Raw genomic sequence first — 18,779 nt, 5'->3', positions numbered from 1 at the left:
AGGTGCTGAGAAAGGGTAGTGAGATCCCTCTTCAACACACACACACACACACACACACTGTTCCCACTGTCTGAGACACTTGTGCTATTAGGTTCTCTTTCATCACAAAGACTTTGTACATAAATGCTCAAAGCAAATCATATTTCACTGTGTCTGTGCATGTGTGTGGTGTGGGTAAGACCTTGTACATAGGAGCTCAAAGCTAATCATATTTCAAAGAGCGCAGCAGAGGGACAGGTGAATGATTGGCCTCATTGATGGAGGCTTTCTAAATGTGTGTTTCAGGGTTTGTGTGTGTGTGTGTGTTTGTGTGGGAACACATAAGGAGAAGTGTAATATCTAAAATACACACATTGGTTTCCTCTTTACAGTTTTTAGCTAGTTGTCTCCGGCCCTCTCATTGTCAATCACTCCTTCGTGCTTTCATTTGTTGGCCTTCGCTCTCAGTTGCTCGGCAGCTGTGTGTGGTGTTGTTTGCTTCCTTTCGTGGCGCATACACACACACATGCACACACAAACACACACTCCCTTTCATGGCGTGTGCATGAGGACAGGTGTTTGCAGGTAGCTGTTTATCTTTTTGTTCCTAACCTTTCAAATGGAGAGGGCTTCTCCCAGCAACTACGCATGCACACACTTTTGACTGCATACAAACAGGCGCGTGAACACAAACGCATGCATGTTTGAAGAACAAAGTGAAAAGAAAAATAAGACTTTGAACCTGACTAATAGGAACTCCTTACAGCTGTGATGAGGATTTGATCACAGTGTTGTCTTCAAAGCCAATTTAGATGTTGCTTTAATTAAAAAAAGAAAAATTTGACACGTCTCTTGATCCTGCTGAGCCGTTTCATTCCAAAATGCTTTTCCATTTATTTGGAAGAAAAAAAAAATCTTTGAAATTGGACATTAGTATTTCAAAGATACTGACCACCCTTCAACCTTCCTTTTTTATTTTGTAGGTACTGTAGGTTTTCACTAGTGAATTTAGTTTTTATTTCATGATAACTTGTGAAGAAGTTATAATTACACTGTTACACTTGATTAGTTGACTAATCGATTAGCGGATGAACAGAAAATCAACTATGATTATGATAATGAAATTATTCATCAAGAAAATATGACACACAACACTTCTCAAACATGAGGACTGGCTGCTTTTTCACTGTAATTTTGGCCAAAATTAACAACGTGCAGCATATTTTACAAATTTTCGATACTGGACACACAAAACATTTGATCAAAAAGATAATCAACTGATTAGATGATGATATAAAAACAAAAAAAAACATTCGTTGTTGCCCTGACTATTACAATCAAGTGGGTTTGTGCTCATGTGCCCCCTTGTAGTCATCCAGTAACGATTACAGAACCATTATTAGATTCAGAGTTTGTATTTTCATCATATGGAAGTTGACAGAAAAATAAACTACATAAGGATATGCAATTAACAAATACATCACCTGCCCACTGAACTTACATTTGATGTAGAAATGTGCTAAAGCTTCTTGGAGGTTTCTCATGTCTTAAAATGAAGTTTAAGCTCTCGTGAAAACATGTCAAACTTCATTGCTATTTTCTCAAAGGCAACATTTTGCATAAACCCTGCTGTTGCCTGTTACTTTTCTGAAAATGGTCCTCTTCAAAAAAATAACATTTTTGTAATTTCTGTTCAAACTTCTCTTTGTTTCTATTCTTTTTTTTTTCATCTCCTTCTCACGCTCTAGTTTAAGAAGCACATTCTTACTAGATTTGCATGGTGGGGAGATATAATGATGGCATTGTCAGTGGATTTAAGGCTTCAAGGAAGCCTGGCAGCTAGGTTAAGGTGTTTTGCATCGATCGTAGTTCACCTGAAAGGCACACAAACACCCACACAAAAGCAGTTACACACGCTGTCTCTCAGGTCTGTGTATCTTTAATCCTTTGTACAGAGCTGAGCAGATGTCCCCCCATTCATTTATGAAATAACCACCCTGACACACACACACACACACACACTTGGCAACAAGGTCAAGTTACAACTGATGATACACCTGGTGTGTATCAGGATGAACACACACACACACGTACGCTAATAGGAAAGGAGGAGGAAGAGGAAGAAGAGGAGTGGAAGAAAAAGAACAACACCAGTTGCATTGTTTATTCACGTTAGCTATTGTTACACACACACACACACACACACACATGTCAGCTGCTTTTTTATTCATTACGATATTGCTTCACACTGTTTACTCTGAGTCATGCTTGTGTGCTTTAGTGTGTGTGTGTGTGTGTGTGTGTGTGTGTGTGTGTGTGTGTGTGTGTCGGGCTGTAAAAACTGAACACAGCGTATGATCTAACCTAAACACAGACAGGTTGATATGAATGTGAACTAGGTGATGGTGTTGTTGTCCGATTATCTGACGTATCTGCTGCCACATGAATGATGGATGATAATACGACTCTCTTCAGTTATTGAGGCAGAGTGAACAGTGTTGTGGTATCATGCTTATTTGTAACATTTAGTCAGGTGACTTTTTGTGTTGTCGTTGTTTTTTATGTTTAAAGACAACAGTGAGAAAAACAGAACCTTTTTTAAACTAGCGTCACAACAAGTAAATGTTCATTAAAACCTATTAAGCTAACTGAATTCAACCAATCTTCATTTGAATAATCTGATATCGATTTATAAAACCCTGAGATCAATATTTAATTACATACCCTTTATAGTCACAAACCCGGCAGACCCGGCTGCACTGAAGGCACAGGTCTAAAGGATTTAAGAACTATGAAGAGCTGGACAAATGCAAAACTATATACAAGATGTACAAGAAGAAGCCGATAGAAGGTGCACTGCACTGCAGTAGATTAGCAACCCACATTATTTAACTATCTATTATTTTTGAGGTGTGTCATGTTGGTGCTGTTAAATTAAGGATCGATTTTTACTGTAAACATTAATATTTTATCAATGCATCCGGCTAGAGGCACAATTTACAGCATCAGTTCTCTGAGATTTTCTTACATATTGGTGTAGTGACTGAACGGACTTCGTGAAATGGAATTGATTCGATTTGGGAAATCAGTAGCAATACCCAGCTCAAATTAATCTGAACATAAAATAAAACAGTTAGAAGAAAAATGGCAAAGTAAACTTCAAATTTCTCCTCTGCTTCCTGTCCTGAAGCTGCTCCATCTCTTTCTTTACACTTCATTCACTTCCTGTCTCTCCCTCTTTTCCCGTTTGCTGATGCCACTCTCCCTCTTTCCATCCATATAGGGCCCCTGGGGTTTCTGTATGAGTGTGTGTGTGTGTGTGTGTGTGTATTTATGTGTGTATTTGTCTGTGTGCTAATTGACCTTGCAGGGGGTTCCATTGATTGCCTCATCTTCTCTGATAGATTATAGGGCTGTTAATGTGGTGGGGAAATGGCAGCGTGGTGGGGCACAGCTGTTGTCACACACACACATGTCACACACACACACATTCAGCACCCCTGCAACCGGGGCCTCCACAATTATTATTTTCCTTGTTGAGACAATGGGATTGACATTGGGGCTGCAGAGTCGGCGAGATGCTGGAGTGAATGTGGGATTTGATCCAAAGCCAGCAGGTGCTTGTGTTTGCTTTTGCTTTAGGTATAAAATGGCACACCTCCCAGAGACGTGGGTCTCTCCGACTGCTTCACTGAATTTTTTGGGGTGTATTAAACAGTACCTGCCTGATTTTTAATGGAGTGGTCACTACTCCCTGTTACATGCTGCTGTTCTCAGAAATTTGAAATTTCTAGGACTAAAAACATCCCTTCATTTTTGGCACTAGTCTCTTTAAGGTCCCAGAAATCTTCCATCTACTTCAAACATACACAATTTGATGATGATTTTTGTCCCTACAACATTTGTCTGCATTTAAACATTCTTGTTTACTGTTTATTCATTAGTGGTTTCTATTTCAGTAATTTAAAATTTGCAAAAAGGGGGAAATCACAACTAAGTTAAATGTGACCCTTCACAAAAACATTTCAAAGTGACAAAAAAGTGCATTCAACAAGAATCCAACATGAAAGACATTTAACCCTAAGGCCTGAAACACATTGTCTGCGTGGCGTGTGCCAAACATCGTGGTTTTCATGTCAGCGTCCATGTTATCAGGTTAGAGTGGCGTGCACAGTTCTCAGTAAAAATAAACAGGGAAATCATCTGTTCATAATATATTGACATCATACCAGCAGCATTACATAAAGCTGACACCTTTCACTATAGTTTCTAGGCTGTATCTGAATATAACAGACATGTAAAAATATGTAAATATTACATTTTCTAACCTTTTTTAGCAACTACATGTGGAGACAGTGGAGGCCCCGGGTACTATATGGTCATAGCAGAAACCCAGTGGAGGATAAGATTGAATTATGTCAATGATTTAACAGGTGAAGGGGAGAGGTGTGCTTTTTCTTTGTCTCTCACTCGCTGTGGATGTGTGTGTGTGTGTGTGTGTGTGTGTGTGTGGCTCTGAATGAGGGTAAACTTAAGTCAAGGCAAACTCAACATAGAAAGACAGAGCTGACAGCAGCAGCGACACAGCTGGTGTGAACACACACGCAAAGGTGTACGAGCCGCAGCAGTTCAGTGATGCAGCTGCCACACACACGCAAGGCAGACAGTCTGTCTCTGTGCCGTTTCTTTCCTGAACCAACTCATCGGCCTCCATCTACAGTTAAACTATAAACTATAAACTGGCTTTGGCGCTTCACTTCTACGCTCTCTCCAGTTCAATCCACACCAGATACAACAACACACACACCTCACCTACTTCATACACACACACCCAGGAGAGTTTTCCGGATGGGTGGGGGGAGTGTGTCTGTGAGGGAGAGCGAGAGAAGAGATGTGACAATTTATACTCAACGTTATCGATATGATCATTTACACACATCGAGTATATTCAGTCATTTAGTTCCACTAGAATTTTTTCTAACAGGTTGAACCCATGCAACAGGAAGTTGTCTCAACTGAAATGGATGCTGTCTGGTTTCTGCTAACAACAGAGGGGTGTATTCAGGTTGTAAGACAAGTTGGAGGTTTGGTGACACCACACTTCCTCACTAGTGAGGTTTAAATGCAGAACTTAAATGCCAAACTGCTTTAGAGGAGTCTGTGCAGCATATTAACTGTGATTGTAACTGTGGCACCACCAAAACAACAGAATGTCACTCCAAAAAAACAATACATTTTCAGATGATTTACTGGTACTTGGTCCTTAACATGTTCATACTCAGATTCAGGAGGGCTTGTCTCCCAACCACCTGAAGAAAGCCAAGCTGATGTTCTTCTACACCCGCTACCCTTCCTCTAACATGCTCAAAATGTACTTCTCTGACGTCAAGGTAAGAACTTGCCCACGTCTTCTCTTCTTCAAACTGTTTCCTTCCCATTTCTTCTCTTTTATGAACCTCTTACCACTCTTTTCTCCTATTTTTTCCCCATCTCCGTCTTATTCAAGCCTCTCCTCTATGTCACTTTTCATCTGACTTTATTGGACTTTTTTATTTCACGCTCAATTCAATGTATTTATATCTCTTATGGTCTTAGAAGATAGAGTGGTTTTTTAGAAAAGGTTTAAAACAATGAAACACACAGCTTAACCTTGATAAACTCTGCACAGGCACACAGACTCAATCATACAATGAACTGAAAATCACCAAATGAATGAATACAAAATGTTTGCAAAAGCTTGAGTTTTGTCTGGTCTGATTTTTATCCGCTGTGTTTCTTATTCAATGGGTTAAAACTACATTTTTGCTCATAGAACAAACTGCAGAGCACATTAAGATTTCAGGTTTTGCTTAATGGCTGCTAACAACTTGATCTGGAAAAAGTCAGGTTTGCATTGTGATTATGAGTCCATGTCAAGATCATTTTCCCCAGACAGGCGATATGAGAGGCCACGCGGTCACTGTCAGGGCCGAGCGTGGACAAAAAGTGATGGGAATTAAATCATTCATCTTTAGAATCAGATCTCAAAAATCACATCAGTGTGTTTTTCAGTGACAGATGGGGCAGATGAACTATTTGTGTTTGTCTTTGTGTGAAGCATTTAGCGTTTAGATTTGGTTACAGTTGTGTTTTTTTTTTTTTTTTATTCTTAGGTAGTTCATTCATCATTTTACTCTCCTGACCAACTTTCACTGTCAAATAGTCTCACAGTCCTCTGATGTGACTTTTGTGCATTTTGGTGTCTGTCATGGTTTAGTTTAGTTGTTTTTGTGTGTTATTCGGTTACTCTGCATGTATGTGTGTGTGTGTGTATATGAGAGCGAGAGCAAGAGAGAGAGACCCTATAGCGCAGATGGGTGCTCCAGTCTGTCACGTCTTTGTGGCATAATTAGAGTTTCTGGCCTTAATCGGCCTGGGGTTTGAAAGGGGGGTGATAACGCCCACTTTCCCTCTCACACACACACTGTAAGCCGCCCCCAACACAACCACACACACACACACACACACACACTTTCACTCTCGCTCTGACTAACATAAAATGAGAAGTTAAACTGCTTAAACATCGAAACAAGTCAGTCACGGTTTAAGTGCTGAGGTGACGGAAGCACAGGTAGAAAGAAAGAAAAAACCATGGAAAAAGGAAAGAAAATTATTAAGAAAAATACACAGAGTGAAAAGCAAGACGAGGAAAAGGAGTTAGAAGGAAAAGGGAGATTATGGAAAGTGTGTGTGTGTGTGTGTGTGTGTGTGTGTGTGTGTGTGTGTGTGTGTGTGTGTGTGCGTGTGTGTGCTGAGTGGTGTTTTGAGAAAATAACAGAGGGAACGCGGTGAGGGAGGACAAACAAATGAGAGGGATGACAACAGAACAACAGCTTTAAAACAAAGGCGCTGATTGTTCTGTGTTTACAGGCTGCTATGTGTTTTGCAAAAGGAGCATACGGCTCCTCGACGGATTCAGGACACTGTATTCAAATGAGCAGCCACACACACACACACACACACACACACACACACACACACACACACACACACACACACACACCAGCTGCCCTTTGGCTCATATCTGTGGTGACCACTTCCTCATGGCAGTGCCACATCCTTATCGGCTGCCATAGCAACAAGGGTCGCTGGGACACCGGGTTGCTAGGCAAACACAGGGTTGCTAAGCCTACCTGCTCCCAGTACATGAGTCTGATTTGTTATTAACTGGGATCCATTAAGTGATAAAAACGGGCATCATAGTACCCAGCTATAGCTCTCTTTGGTGTTACTGAGACAACGAAAGCAGAAAATGTTGGTTTTCATCAACCACTTATCAAATATCTGCCAAAGTTACATGGTTTATTACAAATTTCTCCAAAAAGTCCAACTTTATTGCCTTAGTCAGAGTTAAGTTAGGTTAACAAGTGACACTGATAATCCTAAAAAATATCAACTGTTATAAAGAAACAAACCTTAAGAAAAGCAAAATCTGAACTATTCTTTAAATGTAAGTTTCCAAGAATGTCTTCATTGAATTAAACACTGTATTATCTTCAGGCTACATATGATTTAATACACACTCTGCAAAGAAGCAGACACAGGTTGCATAGTGACAATATCAGCTAGAAGCTCTTCATCTTGCAAGAGCTTCAAGATTTAAAATGCAGTTTTTCTGTGTCACACTGACATCGTTTTGAAAGCATTGAATGTACTAAATAAATAAATGAAGCTCTTTTCAAATTTCAAAGCTTCACTATTTCTGAAAATCTCTGGGCAAAAGAGAAAAGAACGAATATCTCTCAACATTAATAGTAAAGAGCGAAGTGAGCAAATGAGCTGTTATAAGATTGAACATGATTGCGTTTCCTCAAACTTGCTTCATTTCAAAAAGTCTCATAAAGCTGCAGTTACGGGGAAATGAAAAACAGTTTTAAACTGTTACGTGCTGACATTGACAATTTTCCATAATCAGCTTACTTCCCCTGTTTAAGTCATACTTTCTATTATCTGAGTAATATGCTTAATATTTATGTGGCCAAATAAACTGTGGCTTTGGGGTTTAATTTGTAAAATGAATAAATTAGGACTAATGAGTTAATGCACACGCTCAGTTCATGAGTTTATCTAGTGGAGATTGATATTAGCTTTTAAAATTAATCTAGTCTCCAATCTGTGGGTTTATATCCAAACTGATATTCAATTAATCTCTTCATCTCAGCAAACATGGATTTAGATTAGGAGATGTTAGCAGTGCTTTGGCCTGTCAGTTCGCTCAGCAGATGGACGGTATTACGGCTTGTAACCACAGTCAGAACCGCAAACAGGACTGGGCTTTAAAGGAATGAAAACATTTTTCTATTGGAATTTATTGTCTGAGGTTTAGGGATGTATAGACAGTTTTACAATTTTTCCTTTCCCCTATCTAGTTTAATCAAATTTACAGCAGCAATGCATCCCAGTGTAGGTGGTCGATTTGAATCCAGGGTGCAGATGGCAGACTCTGCCCCAACAATAAAAACATTAATTACAGACTGTAAATACTTTGAATGGCCATTACTCAAAAATGCCAACAGATGGAATAAAACACAGTTATTGATTTAATGAAAAATCTTAGTAAATGAAAGGCATGAAAAGACCAAACCTAACAATTAACAAACCAACCAATTAATCTGTCTCTTGATAGTTTACACCTTTCCTACTGCATCACTGGGTCCTCCTGAAGATCTAGATATTACAGAATGGTTCAGAAATATATAGTTTATTGATGTAAAAAGCTAATCTAATCTAAAACAGTCGTTTTCAGCAAACATTTCTCAAACAGGGGTAGATTTAGCTTTTTTTTCTTTCTTTTTTTTTTTTAGGGACTATTTTCAGATGTGTAAGAATGAACCAGTGAGTTAGTGCAGCAACAAAACAGTGGGATTGAGTAAAAATAAACTACAGTGTGTGTGTGTGTGTTTGTGTGTTTGTGTTCATGGTAATGAAGGAACATATCAGTCGGTGCAACAGTGCGGCTCACTGCTGTGTTTTTGGTGTTTTTAGAGCTCTATTGCACAGAGAAATAAGACATATCAGTCTTTGTCCACACAGTTAATACTTTAATTAATTGATGCTTTTGGTTGTTACATCGGATTTGTTGACAATAAGAAGGCTATGATGTATCAACAGCATTATCCTTTAAGAAAATGTCTTGTCCTTTATATTCTATGCAAGTAATGATTTACAGTCGAATTTAGTTTTAATTGAGGCATAATCCCAGTTAATCCGTCATATTTATCTGTGGAAGGAACTCTGCAGATATTATTTTGCTTAATAAAAACTGAATCATGGATAATCCTATTTGTGTTGAACAAGGCTGTTCTTTTCAAGGCTTTGGTGTGTGTGTGTGTGTGTGTGTGTGTGTGTGTGTGTGTGTGTGTGTGTAGGACTGAGTAGAGAGAGCACCCTGTTGCTGTCTGTCTGTGTATATGTGTGTGTCCTGTTTCATTGTCCCATTGCATTCATTACCCTCATCATTACCATATTTCCAAAATCCGGGTCAGTGTCTCTTTTTCTTCTTCTCTCTCTCACTCTCTCTCTTACTCCCACTCCCTCCCCCCCTCCTCCCTCCTCCTTCCCAGGGAACAATAAGTAGCATGTGTTAGGAGGATCAGGCAGATTCACTGTAAGGGAATTAGGGCCCTGAATGGCTTCCCCTAATTGGACTTGAATGGACTTTGTCTATGGGAAACTGGTTCTTAAAGATGAGCCTCTTACACACAATGTCCCCCTCACTCTGTGTGGGAAGTGGGTTGAGCTGACAACTGTTTTAGGCACAGATGAGCACACACACACACACACACAGACAAACACACACGGGACCTTAATTGCACAGTGAAAGCTCTTGCCTTCTGACCAGACAATCGTATATGTTAGTATGAGACGCTGAGGTCGCTGCTGTCTCGTCTTGAGAGAGTCAGCGAGAGTAATTAAGACCTTGTTAAGACTGGAGGAGTTAGGATTAATTAGATGCTCACTGGCTCAGGGAGTTCCTCCGACTCACACACACCCTCACTCACCAGCTCCCTGCCAGGAGGATTTCTATATACTGTACACTCTCGCAAACGCACACATGCGCCCACACTGAACATGAAAGCAGCGACACATTTATCAGCGAGGGCCCTTAAGACTCTTGCCTTGAGAGGCTGAAATAACATCTCGATGCCGCCGTCTCAGCAGGAATCAATTAGCATCCAACCCGCCTCTCCCCCGTCTTGTCAGTTAGAGTTACACAGCCAATTTGGCAACGTCAGGATATGAACCAGCAACGGCTCATCTGCTGATACCGATATAACTGAACTTCAGTAATTACCATGTGTGTTTTCTCTAGATGACAAAGCATTTAAATCTGAATCATGGAGGCACAACGTACACTGATGTGACAGAAACGATATGAAGCATGAAAAGATGCATCGATACTTTCACATTTAAATGGAAAATATAAACCAAAGCTTTCTTGATTACTCAGCATTTCCATCTCCAGAACAGCTACTGTTCTGTGAGCAGCAGGTTTAAGTACTTTTTCGCTCTTTTTTTCAGGAGAGTAATCCTGCTAGATTAGGTGATACATATTCTGAAATTATGGATCTTACCTAAACATAAACATTACAAAATAAGACAAGTGTTGTTAGGGTCCAAAAGACAACAAAACGGGCGAAATTCAAGAGGTAAATATAGTTATACAGTTATTAAATATACTTATAACATCTGAGCTCAAACTGTAGACTCAATATAAACCAATCAACTGTTTTGACAATATACAATCGCCTGTAATTAGTTTTTTATTCCCATGTCAAGCCCAATATTTAGCCCAACAAGACACTGCTATAAATAAAGAAATCTAAATCTTCTGGTAACACACATTCAAAACTAAAAACTACAATTAACGATGATGAATCTATGACCATGACTGGTTTTGTGCACAGGTGCCTGTAACTGCCTTGTGAATTTCTCTTTCTCTCACACACACACACAAACTACATCAGTGTATACTGTTGAGTAAAGCAGAAATGTCCTAAATCATGATTTGAAAAAGTTACAACAACAGCTCTTCCTCCAGGATCCACAGGAAACCTTCAGTGGTCAAACTCATGGATTTATGTTGATTGTGCACATTCACGCTGTCCTCTATAAAATGTGCCGAGCCACGACGAATCTGGTTGAAGTGGGCAAATTCTTAAAGGATGTGTGTGTCTGCCCTTCCAACATGGCCTGGGGGGCCTGACGACACCCGCCATCAAGGGAAGGAGAGTGGAGCTGGGGCATCCTGACACTTTCTCTGACACTCCTTTTCGTTGTAAACAGAAAATGGCATTCCTCGAGCTCAGCGTTTTGCCCCCCACCCCCTCTCTTTCTGTCTTTTGTCTCTCGCCTCTCTTGTTTTTTTTGGGGGGGTTTGTGCTGATTGTGATGAGCTGGACGGGACCAGCGGGTTGGTGGGAGGGCAGGTGGTGGGATGGTTGGGTGTATTCATGTGTGTTTGCATTTCCCAGTCCTGTCTACATATGAAGTCATTCCTGAAAGATCAGCCTTTTCAAAAAAATAGATTATCAGGTTGAGAAACACACACTGGCACCTGCACCTTAAACACCTCAGACTACACAGTGCAGCAACAATCTCCTCGCTCAACCTCTCTTCAAAACAAGAATCCATCTTGTTATCAGGAGCATGCTCAGTCGGTGCACTTGCTCTCCACAGACACAAATTTTGGGCTGCAGGTCCACAGACCTTCAGACATGGGTGGATAACAACTTTTACATCAGGCTGACCAGAGCAAACCTTTGCAACATGAAAAGTATTTTTATTATAACATTTGAGAAGCCACAACCAGTGTAAAAAAAAAAAAAAACAAAACTTAAATGATTATTGAATATTAAATGTATTGCTGATTACTTCTATTCGTGCTAATTAGTGCATAAATAGATAAAGCATATTTAGAAATACATAAATCTATAGAAATATATAGTTTACATTATTTTTACATTGGTTAATTTTTTACTGAGAAAAGTTTTTCGTTATTGGGTCCATTTTTGTGATCGTACTTTGTGTACAATGGCGCTTGTGTGTCAGGTTACTGTTTGTGTTTGTAGATGGACATCGTCTTATGTGTGTAATTGTGTGTGTCTGTGTTTTACTTGCTGAGTTATCACGTTCCTTTTGTGCAACTCTTTTGTGGGTCAAAACACCCCCCCCCCATCACACACACTTTCCCCTCCTGTCACTACGCTTTGTACAACCAACTCCCTTTCCTTCTGCACACACACACACACACAGACTCACACACCAGCCCCCCAGTTATGCTCCATTATGTCAACCCTCTCACCGCTCCTGAAAAAATATCTCTTTTCCTCTCTCTCATCCTCTGCTCGTCTCTCTCTCTCTCTGCATTCCTTTTTTCCATGCTACCTCACTCAATTCATCTCTCTCTCCCTCTGTCTCCCTCTTTCTGTCCCCCTATCTCACTCGTTCATCCCTTGTTCCTTTGAGACAATGTCTTGTAACAATACCGAGCTTAATCTCCGTGTCAAAGCCGTTTTTCCTCTTGACTGAACACACACACAAACACACACATGCACTTTCACTGGGGCTGTCACTGTTTTTTTTTGTTACTTATGAGGAAGAGATGAAAATGATGAAAACTATTATGAAGGCTACACATGATTTACTGACAACCTGCAGTGATCATGTGTATATGTCAAACACATTAATTTATCTCAGGTTGGTATTCATACTCATCTTCTAAATTTATTGTCACTTTCATTTATTTAGTTATGTACCTTCACGTGCACAATCAAATCCAACAATGCAGTAAATAGTCTGATGAGATCAGAACAACAAGGCTCCCTCATTTTCCTCATTAATACAGCACTTACACGGTGATCAATACAAGGAGTTTATCTATTCATAAGTGGAACTGCAGCATTTCAGTTCAAATATTCCATTATTCAGATTTTGTAAACATTATTTCAGAAAAAAACAAGTGTAAACGTCCTGTTTTGGCTGTGCATTTGTGCAGTGTTCAGTTAAGGCCTGCAGGGTAGAAACAGTGTTTGATGAGAGTTGTTTAATGTTGGCTCTGCTCAGCCTGAAAGCCCATGATGGCACAATAATAAAATATATTGAATATTTGGGTCATTCTTGTTTGATTAGGAAGGTTTCTTGGGGCTGACAAAGACCCTCAAGTTTTAGACTCCACTTCAGTGGCTAATGAGGTGGATAAATGGAAATATTCTTAACTGTGTGTGCATGGCTCTGTGTGTTAGAGTTAATTGGAGGAAGGGTTTCTGTTGCTCATTGTCTTCCAGAACATTTACCCAAATTGCATTATGTACAAACAGGGACATGCAAAAATACAAGCAAATTAAAACCAGTTCCTCCCGTTTAGATTGCCCAATTTGAATGATATTCTGAATGCACAGAAAATCACTGAAAATAACTAATCTGAGTGAGAGTAAAGCACACGCTAAAACTACAGTTGTTTAATTTCAAATAGCCGATTAACATTGACCAAACCAAAAGAATAATATGAAAAGCGTAAGACAGTTGTTTTTCCTCACTGCAGAGGGAACTCAAGGTTTGTCAGCCAATTTCCTTTCAGCAATCCCTGTGTTTAAGGCTGCTTGTTTGATCAGGTTTGAAGTACAGAAAGACCTCAGTGCAGTGCTGATAAAGTTTTCTTTGAGTAAAAAATTTTCAAGGACCGACCTTGTAAGAAGGGTTCTAACTGCGTGTAAAATGCACTGTGTACAAAAACTCATTTCATTTGCAGATGTTGTAAGCACTCACGCAGAGGCCCAGTTCAAGTCAAATTTGATGACATGCCACCATGCAAATATGTACCTAAGCAAACAGGCTGTGCTATTATAAATCAAACAGGAAGCAACATTCAGTGCTTTATCTACTCCATCTCACAGTGAAACTATAACCCGTTAAAACCTTTTTAAATATGTTCAAAAGCTTTAATTTCCCATGTAAATCCCTACAACCTGTTACAACCTTTACATTTCCAAAACAGCTATTTGTTAGCATGTGATGAATGACTGGCCATAGTTATATTGTGTTGTATATTAATATGGTTCAACATAAAGAGATTTCCTCCATGACTTTTTTTGGCACTGTTGTCCACAGCAGCCTCAATAGACCAGCATGCACTGGAGTAAAGGATGAGAGTCTCACTTTTCCGCTATTAGAACTGAACACATTAAGTTCACACCTGTTTTGTTTGGGTTGTCCATTGGCATTCTGGGAAATGTAAAAAAAAAAAAATCCCAAATTGAAATAGAAGTGTATGGCTACAAGTGTATTACAATTAAAACAATAAACAATTAACTTCTGAAACACAGTGGGAGTTCATTTAAATTCATTTTGCTGATTGAAACGTGATTCATTCTTTCAGTTCAATCGCTGCATCACCTCCCAGCTGATCAAGTGGTTCAGCAACTTCAGAGAGTTCTACTACATCCAGATGGAGAAGTTTGCCCGGCAGTCCATCAATGAGGGTGTGACTGCTGCAGAGGAGCTGACAGTGGGCCGCGACGCCGAGCTCTTCAGGGCACTCAACATGCACTACAACAAGGCCAATGACTTTGAGGTAAGCTGGGCCAGATGTGGGGAGATAATGATCAGTTTTGAGTTGGGGGGGGAGTAGCAGTTCTTCAGTTCAACAATGTAAAATGGCAAGTAAGAGTCTGTGTTGTGGTGCAGCTGTAGCGTCACAAAAGTTTAATGTTTTAATCCTTTCAAAACTTTTTTTGTAAAATTTTAAAAAATGCATTTTCCTCAACACAAGGCCTTTACTGTGAAAGGTTCATTTGCTGGAATTCAGGATTAAGGGCTAGTTCGCCTGTGACAGGTTTCCTTTGTCCACTGCACATTGCTTTAGAAAATGAAGACTCTCATCATTAACAAACTATTTCTCTGTTTCTTCGCATTCAAAACTGAATTAAAACTGGATTCAGCATAACTCGCACCCACTCACACAATCGTCCTCTACCAAGTCAGCTGTTCAGAGAGCAACAGTCACCTCACGATTCTGCTGAGGTGTGGATGTCGCAGTATGTGTGTGTGTGTTTGTGTGTGTGTGTTCGATGAGGCGAAAGAGGACGCCGCTCGAGGCGCGGGTGTCCTTGTCAAAGCGATTTGCAGAAGTCACATTCTCTCCCTCACTTTTTCTCTCCTGATATCGGTCTAAGGGGACCTGAGGGGCCTTAAACTATCCAACGTAACATCAGCAGCATTTAGATGTCCATTAGCACACACCTCACCACAGACACACACACATACACACTTTTTTGCTTAGGGAGACAAATGCTGAGGCTTAAGTATATTAAGAGCAAGATTTGCAGACACAACACACACAGACACACACAGACACACAGAGACAGACACAGTCATACACACACTGACTTTAAGATATCTAAATATCCTCTTTGGAAGAATGAATAGCAAATACTTTGCATACTTTGCATAACAAGAGTCAGGTAGCTTTTCACAGGTGTGTATGTAAAGAACCTGTACAGGGAACAGACACACACATGCAAATAGTTTATATGTGTGTTTACTTTGGCTGGTCATCAGTGGGGTTATTTTTAGGGATTATAGGGGAAGGTTCATACTGGAGTCAGGATCAGGAACCATGATGGTGGCTTTACCTTTCAACAACATATCAATTGTACTTTACATTGGTGCAAACAATTCAGTATTCATTAATTCTGGTTCAGTTCATTTCAGTGCAATATGAAAATCAACTTGAAAACAATGTCCTAATGTCTTCACACAGTTTTCACTCAGTCTAGAAAAGGCCCAGAACTGGTCTGACACAGACCCAAGGATCATTAGAGCCATATTCAAATGATATGAACCCTTTCAAGATCTGAATAACATTGCAACTATGACTTTACATATTCTGGCCTTTTGTCATAAGACTTACTGTAGCGGCAGTGAACTCCACACTGTCTCCTCTCAGGGGAAACAAGGATCAGGCCTTTATTCAAAATGGTTCAAAAAGAGTAAATATTTTATTTTGGATCCATTATTTTCTGGCTTTTGCACAGAAAAGGTGTTAGTTCAGGTGTTTTAACACATTTTTCTCGTGATTTGACATTTGATCAGAGCTGAAGGTGAATTCAGTTGGAGCAGGGAAGACCAGAGACCTGAGAAATGACCACCTTCAATACTGTGCAAGTTTTACATACACGCACACATACAGATACAGGCAGAAAAAACTATATATTATATGTGTGCGCAAAGGTTGGTATAAATTTCCCTCTCTTACTTTGTCCCCTTTCCTGCCTGCCTCCTTCTCTCCCTTCACCTTCCTCCATCCCTTCCACCATCCTTTCCTACGTCCGCCCTGAGGGAACATTACTGGCTAGGGACCCTCGCTCTCTCTCTCTCTCGCTCCTTCTCTCTCCCTCTGTCTCTCTCTCTCTCCCCCTCTGTCAAACTCAGAGGCGTGAAACTGGAACCACGGCCGATTCAGCAAGTCTCCGGACACACACACACACACACACACACACACACACACACACACACACACACACACACACACACACACGTCTTCTCCTTTTGCCAAATTTAGCATCATCAGAGTTCCACCTTGGTTTGTCCCCCATCACACACACCTCCCCTCCTTTCTCCTCCTCTTTTTGCTCTTTCCTTGCTCCCTCTCCTTCCTGCTGAATCTGTCCTCTGTCGGTATGTTCTCTTCGTCACCTCCTCTCCTTATCCTCTTCTTTTGTCCCTCTTTCATTTGTCCTCGCCTCCCTCTCTTTCCACTGCTGACTTCTCCTCCAGTATTGTCCTTTTCTCTCCCAGTTCTCAACACTTCTCTTCCTCTCTTTCCTTTTCTTCCATTACCTCATCTACTCTTCCTCTGCTCTACAACTTTTGTCTTATTCTTTCCCAGGCTTCCTTCTTATCTCCTCTCTCCCTCTCATCATCCTCTCATCTTTGTTCCCCAACACCTTTGCTTACTACAATACAATCTTTGCCAGATTATGTGGTCAAAGTTGTGTCTTGCAAGGTTAAATAATTAGCATTTTTTAAAAACGTTTTCCTGGTTAAATGAGAAGCTAATCTTAGTCGACACCGTGCACCTGCTGAAATTAGAAAGTGTTCTTAGGTTTGACGGGTTATTAGGAAAAGCTTGTGTCATTAGTCAATGCACACTGGCAGCATTTTAAATAGTAATTGTAGATTATTGCTGTGGAAAGGTGAGTGTAATTTGTCGGGAGTTTCTGTGTGTGTGTGTGTGTGTGTGTGTGTGTGTGTGTGTGTGTGTGTGTGTGTGTGTGTGTGTGTGTGTTGTCTTCCAAAGCTGGCGTAAACAGGCCTCAGTAATTATAGCAGCTTCATTAATTACCTCCTCCTCCCCTCCTCTCCAGCCACATTCTTTCAACTCTTCTTTCTTGTTTACCTCTGTCTCTCTCTCTTTCTGTCTCCCATTTTCTCCTTCCCCTCCCCTCCTTTGCCGTCCCTCTTCTCTGAAACAATTTTGTCCTAATTGCAGTTCTGCCCACTAACTAATGAGGAAGGCAAAGAAAGGGAGGAGGCTGGGAAAGGAAACAGGGAATAGTCTCATCTTCAAAAAAAAAAAGAGGGAAAACAAAAAGAGACAGAGAGAGATTTTCTTTGCCAGGACACTCAGGGAAAGGTGTCAGCTTCCACCTTCTGCCAAGAGGAAGAGGAACGTATCCTCTTTCTTTTTTATATTGAAAACTGATTGATGAGTCGTTGGTTAAGTCTGCCAGCAGCACTGGGCAAGGCACTCTTAACTTGCCTGAGTGTGTGTGTGTGTGTGTGTTGAAGTTTTGGTACGATATTTGAAGTACACCTACGCTTTGGTAACTTAGACATGCCACAGTACATGCGCTCTCTTCCAAACACTCCACCAAACACACACACACACACACACACACACACACACAGAGTAAAGTGAAGCAAAGAATAGAAGCCTGGAGTCTTAAAAGGGATGAAGTTGTCATAATTTGTGTGTGTGTGTGTGTGTGTTGGGTGAGGAGGGACAATGAGACACTTTTATGAAGCCTTCTAGAGGACGTTCTCATCTTTCCAGTTCAAGGATCCTCACTGGCTCTGTCAGCACCAAACGACAGCACAGCTGCACCTCACACATTCACACACACACACACTCACACACACACACACACACACACACACACACACACACACACATACACACAGATACTCATTTGTGTTCATCTGAAAGAGCAGAGATACCTTCTACTTGAAGGGTGGGTGTGGTTGCTATCAAAATCTGCCCTTTGACTTTGAACGACACAAACACACACACACACACACACACACACACACACACACATACACACACACACACACACTTGGAGGCCACAGAGTGGTCACACACTCACATTTCAGGGCTATCTGGTTTCATAAGCTGTGCACTTCATGAAAGGCTAAAGTTCTCATGTCTTTCTCCGTCGTTTTAGAGTCTTTGTCAACCTTTCTCTCTCCTTATTCATCTATTCACTCATCTTTTCCGCTTCCTCTTCATACGAGTCCATTGAAACAGGGACAGAGCACGACTCTCAGGGATCCAAGCTCAAAGTGGGCTTTCTATCAGACTCTCTTCAGCTTTAAAAAAACACCTTTGTGAAGTTTAGGATTATTGGTTCTTTTTTTTTTGTGACCACTGCCGTTGCAATTAATCAACACACACTGAAATATTAAAGCTTCATTTGTCTCTTACGTTTACATTTTTTTCCCCTCTGTCTCTCTGTTGCCCTTAACTCCCTTGTCTTTTA

General features: G+C 40.5%; 1 protein-coding gene and 1 long non-coding RNA gene across 8 annotated transcripts in view; one reads left to right on the top strand and one right to left on the bottom strand.

The window, feature by feature from the left end:
* LOC139609766 (uncharacterized) overlaps nt 1-18,779 on the bottom strand; it is a 177,757-nt gene that overhangs the window by 102,881 nt on the left and 56,097 nt on the right. The gene's annotated exons all lie outside the window — the stretch shown is intronic.
* Nucleotides 1-18,779, top strand: part of LOC139609761 (prospero homeobox protein 1-like) — a 38,044-nt gene that overhangs the window by 8,316 nt on the left and 10,949 nt on the right. For both annotated transcript variants that reach the window (XM_071464724.1, XM_071464725.1), the window contains exons 5-6: nt 5,262-5,369; nt 14,396-14,590. In XM_071464724.1, the coding sequence (XP_071320825.1) occupies nt 5,262-5,369; nt 14,396-14,590 (303 nt within the window). The remainder of the gene's footprint in view (nt 1-5,261; nt 5,370-14,395; nt 14,591-18,779) is intronic.

This window comes from Trachinotus anak, unplaced genomic scaffold (assembly GCF_046630095.1).
Source record: "Trachinotus anak isolate AG129_WGS33_773 ecotype Australia unplaced genomic scaffold, CSIRO_AGI_Tana_v1 ptg000026l, whole genome shotgun sequence".
Taxonomy (NCBI): Eukaryota; Metazoa; Chordata; class Actinopteri; order Carangiformes; family Carangidae; genus Trachinotus; species Trachinotus anak.
This window is presented reverse-complemented; position numbering and strand designations above follow the sequence as displayed.